Source organism: Bidens hawaiensis, unplaced genomic scaffold (assembly GCF_021521415.1).
Source record: "Bidens hawaiensis isolate Kalapana, Puna unplaced genomic scaffold, B.hawaiensis_p1.1 tig00000820_1, whole genome shotgun sequence".
Classification (NCBI taxonomy): Eukaryota; Viridiplantae; Streptophyta; class Magnoliopsida; order Asterales; family Asteraceae; genus Bidens; species Bidens hawaiensis.
In genome coordinates, this window is record NW_027491048.1 from 874,878 (window position 1) to 886,169 (window position 11,292).

General features: G+C 33.9%; 1 protein-coding gene across 1 annotated transcript; it reads left to right on the forward strand.

Annotated features, from left to right (window-relative positions):
- The first annotated feature begins 1,102 nt into the window (after nucleotides 1-1,102).
- On the forward strand, nucleotides 1,103-3,876 carry LOC143539551 (cytochrome b5-like). The gene is made up of 4 exons (XM_077032839.1): nucleotides 1,103-1,176; nucleotides 1,268-1,373; nucleotides 3,288-3,354; nucleotides 3,478-3,876. The coding sequence occupies exons 2-4, from the start codon at nucleotides 1,287-1,289 to the stop codon at nucleotides 3,738-3,740; spliced, it is 417 nt and encodes a 138-aa protein (XP_076888954.1). The 5' UTR covers nucleotides 1,103-1,176; nucleotides 1,268-1,286; the 3' UTR covers nucleotides 3,741-3,876.
- Nucleotides 3,877-11,292: the final 7,416 nt, after the last annotated feature.

Sequence of the window (11,292 nt, forward strand, 5' to 3'; positions counted from 1 at the left end):
TATTAAAAGTTATAAAAGAAAACAAATATAAATGAAATTGATTATACTTATACAATATTAACATAAAACTAATTAAAAATAGAATATTTTAGAAGTTGGACGAGGAAGACGGATTTGGTGCAAACTAGGATGAGGAAGACGAGTTTGGTGCAAACTTGGACATGCAAGACGAGTTTGGTTCAAACCTGGATGGGGTGCAAACTTGGACGGGGAATCCGAGAATAATTTAAAACAGTCGGATCTGACGAGTTTTGATGTTTCCTCAAAAATAGACAGAGCCGACAGGTTCTCTTCATATTTTTTCGGACTTGTCACAATTTCTACACATAACACCTTTTTAGTGGATAATGAAACCCGTCAGAACGCTTCTCAAAGTGTTGCTCTTGACTGAATTCCCCATGATTTTTCTGTAATTTTTGAAATTTAAAGGGTCTTTTCTGTTTCTCTATTTAAAAAAGGGTCCTTTGGAAAAAAATTTTCAACGCCAAATGAAACCAAGTACACTGAAAAAAGGCACAGCTCATGAACTCATGGTACAGAATAATATCAGCAAATGTGTAAAGGTACAACAGTGGTAAGTTGGTGTTAGTCAACAAGTGCTAACTCTATATTTTACTGAATAAAAAAACAAACAAACAATTTATTCTAATGAATTTAAAGCAGAAAAATTAATACGTTTATCTATTTAGAATAAAAAATAAAATATATAAATATAGTATATAACAACTATATATACTAAATAATTATATTGCATACTCGATTCCATACTCAGATAACGAAGATAATCGAATAAACCAGCGGCCTGTCAGCAATCTAATTAGCCGTTAAAAAAATAAATACACGTATACAAAAGGTTTTAACTTACTCGATAATCACATTTATTATTTTATATATACGATACTTAATATAGTTATATAACTCCAGTGAATCTTTATATTTTCTAACATATGAACATGTTACAATTTTTTATTGAAGTTCATGTTATTAAATTTACTTAAATTATCATTGTACTATAGGTGTGCTAAAATACACCGGCTCGGTTGTTCCTTTGTAGACTTATTTAACTTTTTATTTAAAAAAAATTGTTTAATTTAAAAAAGGAGTATTTAGTTGACCACTTTAAAGTTGGTAGTTGGTACCGACTAAAGACTAGTACCTACTCCGGTTGGGCATCTGGTACCTCGTTTGTAACGACGTTAAATTCCATTTGTGTATGCTATATAAAGAGTTAACGATATGTTTTTGTGTTTGTTTGTGTGGAAGTTAGTTGGTTAGAAGATCAAGAGATGACGTCAGACGCCAAGGTTTTGTCCTTTGAAGAGGTTTCAAAGCACAACCGGAAAACTGATTGCTGGGTTATTATTTCTGGGAAGGTCAACGCTTCTTGTTCTTTGTTATTTTATTTATGATTAGATTTTTGGAACATGTTTGATTTCATTTCTACTTAGGTTGTTTTATGTTGAAATCTTTAGTCAAATTCTGTTACTAAACCTCATGAATATTGTGCAAAATCATACCCTAAGTACTTAGATTCACTGCCCAAAATAACACCTAAATAAAGAAATAAAGTTGGGGTTATTAAAGTTTAAAAAGAGTGTGTGTTCAAAGTTATGATTAATTAAAATTTTAGTTCCAACACTTCAATACACATATACTGATGTGTTTGATCTACTATAGATTTATCCTTGATTAAAAAATGTAGTTAAGACATATTTTTGATATATTAAGGCCAAATAGCTTAAAACACCATTTTCATATTTAAATCTCCACTTTCAAACTATTTTTCTTAGGTTTTTATGTATATCAGTTACCCCACCATATTCACTTTTTAGATCAAATTACCCATCTTTACTCATGAGCACCCAAAACCCAACTTCCCAAATTAGTATGATATCCATATGTGATGAGTTCTAGCAATTCATAAACATAAATGGTGATGTATATACACCAAGAAATACCATAGTGCTATCTATTTTTTTGAAGATTGGTTATTGGATCAATCATCATTGAGAACGCGAAAACCCTATTGTTTGATTTCTGAATGCTTTTAAATTTCATTGATTTTAATATTTATAAACAAATCACTTAGGAGATGATTATAATGTATTTATCATCAAAGAAAGTTTTTTGTTCCTAAAATTTTCATCAAGAGCACATACTTTTAGGATTTAGAGATTTGAGGCTTTGGATTTTTATTAAGGTAAACCAATAAGAGGATATATAGTTCACAAACGGAGTTTCTAGGTTTTACGAGTTGCCCATATTTAGCCCTTTATGTTTGGATCATTGACGCTATGTCATTACACCCGGTGTGCAGGTCTGCCCTTTTCCCGTCCAAAAATCTCGATCTGCTCTAAGTGGACGAGCTAAGAAGGGAGCTACGTCTGAGTTAAACTTGGAGACGGTCTTTTTTCGATTTTCGACATTGAAGTTTGACCAAGCTCATGAGCTTGGTAATTTCACCATTAACCTACTACTCAATAATTTTTGACATCCTAGTCCCCTGTATTAGATAAAAACAAATTGGTGCATGATAACGAATCATTATAGTTTGATTTCCTATTAATCAGGAGGTAAATATATTATTATCTTTTGTATATCAAGAAATAGGATGTTACATGGGCTGATGAGTAATTGGGTCATTGAGGCTTGGAAGAAAGATTGGGCCATTGGGGGTCTATAAAAAAATTGCAAGGAAACGTTGTGGACTTACTTTTAGAAGAAAAATAAAGGCCTAATAACTGAGGACCTAATCCCCCACTGGGCTAACTATCAGTCCGGCCCAATAATATACCATTAACTCATTAAGTTGGGTGTCCACAATGCCATCTAAAATTGAGGTTTCGTGTTATGTTTGTTGATATTGTAGTCATTTGGGTGATGCCTCATTGCATCTTAAGTTCATGTTATGCCAATGATCTAAAGAACCCTCAAGTCTTGTTCACTTTTTTTTTTTGTAATAAATAAACCAATCATGTTGTTGAAGCTACAAAAGTTCATGTTCTTTTCTTGTTTATAAATAAGTTGTTATGAATTTGAAGGTTGCATTATGAAATTAATTGAACAAGGATTCTTAGTTCATATTACACGTGGTTAACCTATTCTGAAACATGGAAAAAAATTATTGGCTTATCAAATTTTCTATCGAGCAATGAAAAATACTCATATTATACGTGGATATTGTTATAATCCGACTTATTGACTACTTGGGAAATATTTTCTTCGAAATATTAATTTCATATATTATGTGATAGATGATTTGACTTGTGTTTTGAAATGTAACGTAGGTATATGATGTAACCCCATTTCTTGATGATCATCCGGGTGGTGACGAGGTCCTAATACTAGCAACCGGTAAGACTTTAATCAACATGTTAATTTGCATGCATGTATCATATTCATTAAATTTTGACATTTTAGTTTTGATATTATAGAGAAAGACATTTGAATATTGACATTTTAATTATATTATTATAGAGAAAGACGCAACCGAAGACTTTGAAGACGTGGGCCACAGTGAAGCTGCAACAGACTTGATGAAAAAGTTCTACGTTGGCGAGATCGATAGCAATACTTTGCCTAAGAAAATGACATATAATCAGCCTTCAACCACCACTTCTGTATCGAAGCCAGCTTCCGAAAGTTCATCTTCCAACATTTTAACATATGTTTTACCCCTATTGATCTTGGTTTTAGCCTATGCTTATTATTCTTCTACCAAGAAAGAAGTGGCAATCTGAGTGCTTCCGGTTTATGTTATTTGCTACAATAATTCTTGACATTGATGGAAAAACAGTCTTTACGTTCATGTTGTGTGCCATAAGGTGTAAGACTTGGTATTATTGATCTAAAACCGCATATTTAAATTGTTTTTTACTCGTGTTACATGTTTGGTTATATACTTTTGTGATGTTTTTATGGTGGTTGAATAAATGTGGTGACAAAAGAGGGTCCAGTGAGCATTGTAGCTACTAAATTTGAACGGTGAGGAGTTGAGGTCAATTTGAGATATGAAACGTGTAATAAGTTATAGTTGTGTGTGGGTCAAATGATGTTTACAAGTCCACAGGATATCGGGGATATGTTGGATACTGGAAGAGTTGATTTGGTACAAGTGGTAGGGGTGTTTGGAATTAAGAGTGGGACATTGATGATATTTATGTTTCTTCATTCTTATCTTATAAGTTGTCGTTCGTGTAGGCCGTGTTGATAGTTTTAGTGTTATCGATATCATTTTATTTAACTGGATTAACTTTTGAATAATTGAGAAGTTAAAATATACATTGGCGAGTTAGCAATAGTAAGTGCTAGGTGCAAAATACACACTTACTCATGACTATTATAACTTTGGTGACATCAAACCTAAACCAAAAGGGGCAACCTCCCTAATGGGGTCAAAGATTATGCTTCATTAAAAATGCATAAGATTTGCATGGTTGATGAAAAGTTGAATAAATTTGTTGTTGGGCTCGCGGGCTCGATCACCGATTCACCCCGGTAGACCCGAAATATTTCAAAAAAAAATCTATATATATAATTCTTTTTTTTTAACATGTATTCTAGTGTTAAGACCCAATTACCCAATTCATATAAGTTCTTCTTGTTATATATATATATATATATATATATATATATATATATATATATATATATATATATATATATATATATATATATATATGGGGATGGATCTTGCGAGAAGCGATATTACAACGAGAAGTGTGAGAAGTGAAGTTATAACTCCATTAATCCTTAATTTCACTCCCTTTCATATGATGTTACATACATATATGTAGGTTGGTTGTATTTATGTCTTAATTACACAATCAAACCTACCTACAAACATATAAATGTACTGAGCCACATTCAAACCTATGTACCTACACACATACAAACATATATACACATATACAAACATACATACACATATACAAACATACGTACCTACACACATACATATGCACCTACGCAAAGCACCTACACATAAGAAAGAGAGTGAAATTAGGGATTAATGGAGTTACACCTTCACTTCTCGCTGTAAAAAACTTCTGAAATGATCCGATACCTATATATATATATACACACACACTAGTTTTAGAGCCCGTGTAACACAAGAAATGATCAAAATTATGAAATTACATAACGTATATGGGAAAATGTATTACATCTTTATTACGTGTACATAAATTGACTTTATTTATATCACAAAATGATTTTTTTAATGAACTCAATAAAAAAAATGCACGTGCAAAAACGTACCTGAGAACGCTCCTTCTATTGAAAGTTTCATCTCAATATCATATATGTATAATTGAAAGAATTTTGGTTATGAACTAATTTCGGGAAGAAAACTTCTCATACAATAGTAGTTACTTTTATTGATATATTTATCAATTTACCACCCATATAATGAAAAGAGAACATTAAATTGTAATTACGGACGTTTTTCAGGAACTATGTTTATGAGCCACACCATGAAAAAGATTTTGATATGTTTCAAGGGGCTTCTATGCTTTCCCATAATGATAAAATAAATAACATGTTAACCTTTTCAATTTCGTGAATATTTTGCTTCACTTGAGAATAGTTTTGCATGACATGCTTCTCATACAACGTTCTGATCACCATTGAAGGAAAAGTTAGCGCTGACACAGAAGTTTCAAATTTAATAAAAGTTTGAATCATTGATAGGCCTGGGGCTGGCATGTCGAAGTGTTCGCTGTCTTTTCTTAAATTTTAATAGTAGAGGGAAAAATAGTCAATTTTCCATACATGAACCTTTTGATTATTTCCACAAATGTCTCGTTTAGTGAAAACATAAGCGACACTTTTCAAACGAACAAATGAATGCCCTAACGAACAAATGATGACCACAACAAGTAAATGAAAACTTGAATGGGGAACTCAACCCCTTAATCATCCCACAAGACCATAATATCTCCGTTTAGTGAAAACAAAGGCCCACGAGTCGTTGCGAGCCCCGTTCAGTTAAAACAGAAACAACACTTTTCAAACGAACAAATGAATGTCCTAACGAACAAATGATGACCACAACGAGTAAATGAAGACTTAAATGGGGGAACTCAACCTCTTAATCATCCCATGATACCATAATATCCCCGTTCAGTGAAAACAAAGGCCCACGAGTCGTTGCGAGCCCCGTTCAGTGAAAACAGAAACACCACTTTTCAAACGAACAAATGAGTGCCCTAACGAACAAATGACGATCACAGAGAGTAAATGAAGAACTGAATGGGAAACTTAACCCTTTAAATATTCCACGAGACCATAATATCCCTGTTTAGTGAAAACAAAGGCCCACGAGTCGTTGCGAGCCCCGTTCAATGAAACCAGAAGCGACACTTTTCAAACAAACGAATGAATGTCCTAACGAACAAATGATGACCACGGAGAGTAAATGAAGACTTGAATGGGGAACTTAACCCCTTAATCATCCCGTGAGACTATAATATCCCCGTTTACTGAAAACAAAGGCCCACGAGTCGTTGCGAGCCCTATTCAGAGAAAAGATAATCGACACTTTTGAAACGAACAAATGAATGTCGTAACGAACAAATGATGACCGCGACGAGTTGAACCCCTTAATCATCCAACAAGACCATAACATCCCCGTTTTTGTGAAAAAAGGCCCACGAGTCGTTGTGAGCCCCGTTCAGTGTAAACAGAAACAACACTTTTCAAACGAACAAATGAATGCCCTAACGAACAAATGATGACCACGCGCGAGTAAATGAAGTTGAATGGGGAAATCAATCCATTAATCATCTCACGAGACCATAATATCCCCGTTCAGTGAAATAAAAGGCCCACGAGTCGTTGTGAGCCCCGTTAAGTGAAAACAGAAGCGACACTTTTCAAACGAACAAATGAATGCCCTAACGAACAAATGATGACCACGACGAGTAAATGAAAATTTGAATGGGGTACTCAACCCCTTAATCATCCCAAAAGACCATAATATCCCCGTTCAGTGAAAAAAAGCCCACGAGTCGTTGCGAGCCCCGATCAGTGAAAACAGATACAACACTTTTCAAACGAACAAATGAATGCCCTAATGAACAAATGATGACCATGGCGAGTAAATGAAGAATTTAATGGGGAAATCAACCCCTTAGTTCATCATAATCTTGTATTAATAATATCCAGAAAATAAAAGAATAAACGACATAGGAAACCGGGCTTGTGTTTAACACAATTCCCTTAGACTCGAACAGTTGCTTGAAACGAATGCGAAAATAATATTTTTGTTGCAATAGAAAGAAGATGAAGTGTGTTTGTGTTGGTGTGTCTCAAACTGAAGGGATGGTCCTGGTTAAATAGCCACAAGATCATAATCACGTGAGCCTGGGTTTTTGGAGTTGCATTCGAGTCCGCGGGACGTGCGGGCACGCACGAGTTCAATGTATTTCTATTTCAGAAACCCAAATTTGCAACTCCCCCTGCTTACGCTTAGAACTTGTGGTTAAACATGTCATAAAGATTCAAATGAGTGGTAAAGGCTTTACCTTTTGTTCCAAAACGTGTTGTTCCGGACACGCAAACCGGCCCACGCCAGGCCGTCCCAAGCCCATCACGTGAGACCACTCTTTATTATGTTCCCAATCCGATGTGAGACAACTTTCACCACTTCCTTCTTAAGACTTCATTCACATTTTAAAACTTCCAACAGTTACATGTGATTATAACCGTTAACTATCCATCGTTGCCGCAGTCCATAGTGACGTATCAACCCAAATATAACGGGATTCGATTGGTTTGTTTTCAACAATGATTTTACAACTTCGTTGTTTCTACAAATTGCATTTAATTCTTAAGAAAAACATATTTTTTGTCTTATACGATTTGAGATTTCATGCATGTGAAATACTTAAACCTAAAAGTGATTACACAATTCAAAAGTCTATCTTGTTAATATGAAATCAAAGAAACCTACAGTTTGTGACATTATACTGATTAATTTATACCCTAATGAGACATACTTAAGAGTTAAACCATACAGAGCTATTCTTTACTGAATTATTGGGTTATGTTTTAGGTTGATAAGAATAATTTGTTTTCCATGAAAGTGTTTGGTGTCACTCTTGACTGTCTATCTAATGCACACATCGCACATGAATCTGTTCACTTGATATTGTTGCAAATGGAACTTGATTCCCACCGTTATAATTGTAGAAGTCAAAGCAATATCTTTTAAAAAGGATACATTCTTGATTACTAATTTGGACTTCTCTACCAACTTGATTGATTCCATCTGGTCTAGTCTTACTTAACTGTTGACTATATTTATTAAAGATCACGACCAATTAGGATTTGTAGACCCCTTATTGTCTCTGCATATCTAGGTTGATAGTAACTAGTTCGCAAACATCAAATCATGATTTAACAAGTCTTGGTCATTAAAAAGTTTTTTTATGCGTACTTGTCAGGTGCTTGTCAGTATCATTTGAAATATTTCGGATGCCTCAAACAAGTAAAAAGAAAATGGATCATTACTCATTATACATAATTTTCGGGTCCCCAAAAGATCGACGAGAATTTAGAAGAACCATTTTTAGGCTTTCATTGGAAAAGGTTAAACCTATCTAAAGACCCAACTTAAGACTTTGTTTAATCTTCATTTGTATTTCGCTTCTTCATATTTTGACTACCGGATGGTTGATTACGTCGCAAGAGTGTATCAAGAAATATTGATTAAAAGAGCATGTCAGAAAGGTATACTCAAAAATCACGAAAAGTTATATTGTTGTAAAAGAAACACGAAAGCAAATTTTAAAAAATCTTATCTACAAAATATCCGTGACCAATTGTCACCTAAATATAAAAATTTTAAAAATTAAAATCAAATTTTGTTTAAAAATTGCTTATGTTTTTTTTTTAAATTGCTTATATTAAAATAACAAAAGGATTACAGTTAAACAAGCTTTAAAATTAAATGTATAAAATTAATAATGTACAGCACCGTCGGATCATTAAGGCAAGCTTTCGTCCTCGTTTGAACCTTGCTCTTATTTTAAGGCTATGCCATCCTAAGGTGATGCTAATTAGATACATCTTATCAACGTCCATGAATGATAAATCATAGACCGAACCGCAAAATCAGAAAAACTGGGTGCTATAATATAGCCTTGTATCAGCTATAAGTTCACGAGTTGGAGATAAGCGAACCCGAACCGCTGACATCATTCGCAGGGTAAACCACTGCGCCTCAAGTCGCCCATATTTACAAAATACCTTCTTAATTCATCCTATTTCATTAAATTCAGGATGTGATATGGCCCCGAATGATGAACCGGATATGAGTCGAAGCAATAACAAGAATATTTCTAGTTTCATAATCTCTGGAGAGAAGATTCACTAAACACTCTAAGATCCCTTTTCAAACATGCTCTCATTTTGAGGCAAGAGATAGATACATAGACACATCCATTTGATTTCAGCTTTCTCTATACATTAGGAAAAAACATGAAAAAAAGGCTCGAATGGTATGATCCCTCCATCACCCTAGAATGAAATGGGTGATTTCGTAGTTCTTGGTTTGTGAAGATGCGTAACATTTTATTTTCCAAGTGAAATCCCCTAGTATATCATGTTCATATTGTCTTGTCATTTATATTAATATTTCAAATAACATGATCCAATTACAATAGAACGATAGGTTAGCAAAACCGATCCTACTGAAAACATATGTATCGTTCTTCAGCGTCGTTGAGTTATTATGCACGACCCGCTGAACTATTTTTAGAAGCGTAGCAGCATCGGGGGCAAGAGACCCAAATGTATCAAAAACAAAAGGAATGAAGGTGTGTTGATTCTCAACACACGCCTTTTTGTGCTTAGCAATTTATATTCTGCTTCTTCCTTTAGCACGACATGCCTAGCAACAAACACGATGTCCCTAAGCTCGACAAGAGGGGACATCCCAGTAAGGTCCACACAAGCATGCTTCTCCCCGCCCATCCAAACATAAGAATGTCCAATGGTCGAAGAGTAGACCTAGTATATGAAAGAGTGAAAGAGCGTTTTTGCTTTGTAGAAAAAGTCTTCGATATTTAATTTATCCGGAGCTATTAGAGCATGATCCGCTTTTTTCAGAAAACATTAATAGAAATCGGATCGTCATTGTGGGAGTGAAGGGTTGTACCATGCTGACTACCAGCATGCCATATTAGAACTTTTCTATTTAATTATTTCATATTATATTAATATCGACTAAGGGGGTGTTTGGGATTGCTTATTTTCACCAGCTTATAACTTACAAACTTTTTGAAAAGTAATAAAGTGTTTGGGATTGCTTATGTTGTGAGAGGAAAAGTTTCATAAGTTACATATTTATAACTTATTAATTTAATAAAAAGTTATAAGGAAGTAAAATAAGAAATCCCAAACACCCCCTAAAATTTATGAACACTTAATTTTTTCTTAAATTTTTGGGCCCTCACATGATTATGAAGTACTAAAAGTAAAATATTTACGAAGAGGTGGCCTTCTTCCAACATTCAACACTCTACTCACACAGATGTGGATCATTGGTAGATTAAGCGTTGGGATCGGTATTAACATATATAATCGATCAATGTCTCATGTGGTTTACCAAAAACATGCATTAGTGTCTTTTAAAATAAAAAATGACAACATAACATTACCAACACTCTTCCAAATTTATTAATTAAGAAAATAACTTAAAACTTAGTACAAGCATTTATCATGACTTGATATATATAGCTAAATATAAACCCTTTAGACTATAATTAGGACTAATAAAATAATATAACAATTAAGATAATCAGGGGCGGATCCAGTGTTCGGCCAGGAGGAGCGTTTGCACCTACTCAAGTCCATAGTTTCCTTTACAAATTTGTAATATATTAGGTCCAAAGACCCAAGTGACCCATCCAAAAAAATTTAGTGACCCATCCAAACAAACAATTTAGTGACCCATTCATAATTCTTTTAGTGCACCAAATTTAACTTTTTAAATTATATGTGTTAGAGATGAATGCAGTAATCCTTCTTCTCAAAATCAAGCAATCAAGATGCTAGCCTAATTATAATCATCTGAATTGTTTTTTATTTGCAATTGATGTTACACATTTTAGGGCTCACAGATGATTATCACGAGCTCTACAAAGAAGAGAACAAGATATTTTAGAAGTTGTTCATTGCTGGAAAACGACTAAAGGACAGTTGCAAGAATATAGAGAAAATGGATATGATCAGCTTTTAGAGAAAGTACATTCATTTTGTGAAAAACATGGTATTCAAATTTTGAAC

Coding starts and splice junctions, on each gene's coding strand:
- LOC143539551 (XM_077032839.1), top strand. CDS start 1,287: ATGACGTCAGACGCCAAGGTTTTGTCCTTTGAAGAGGTTTCAAAGCAC. Junction 1,374..3,287: donor GGGTTATTATTTCTGGGAAG/GTCAACGCTTCT, acceptor AATGTAACGTAG/GTATATGATGTAACCCCATT. Junction 3,355..3,477: donor GGTCCTAATACTAGCAACCG/GTAAGACTTTAA, acceptor ATATTATTATAG/AGAAAGACGCAACCGAAGAC.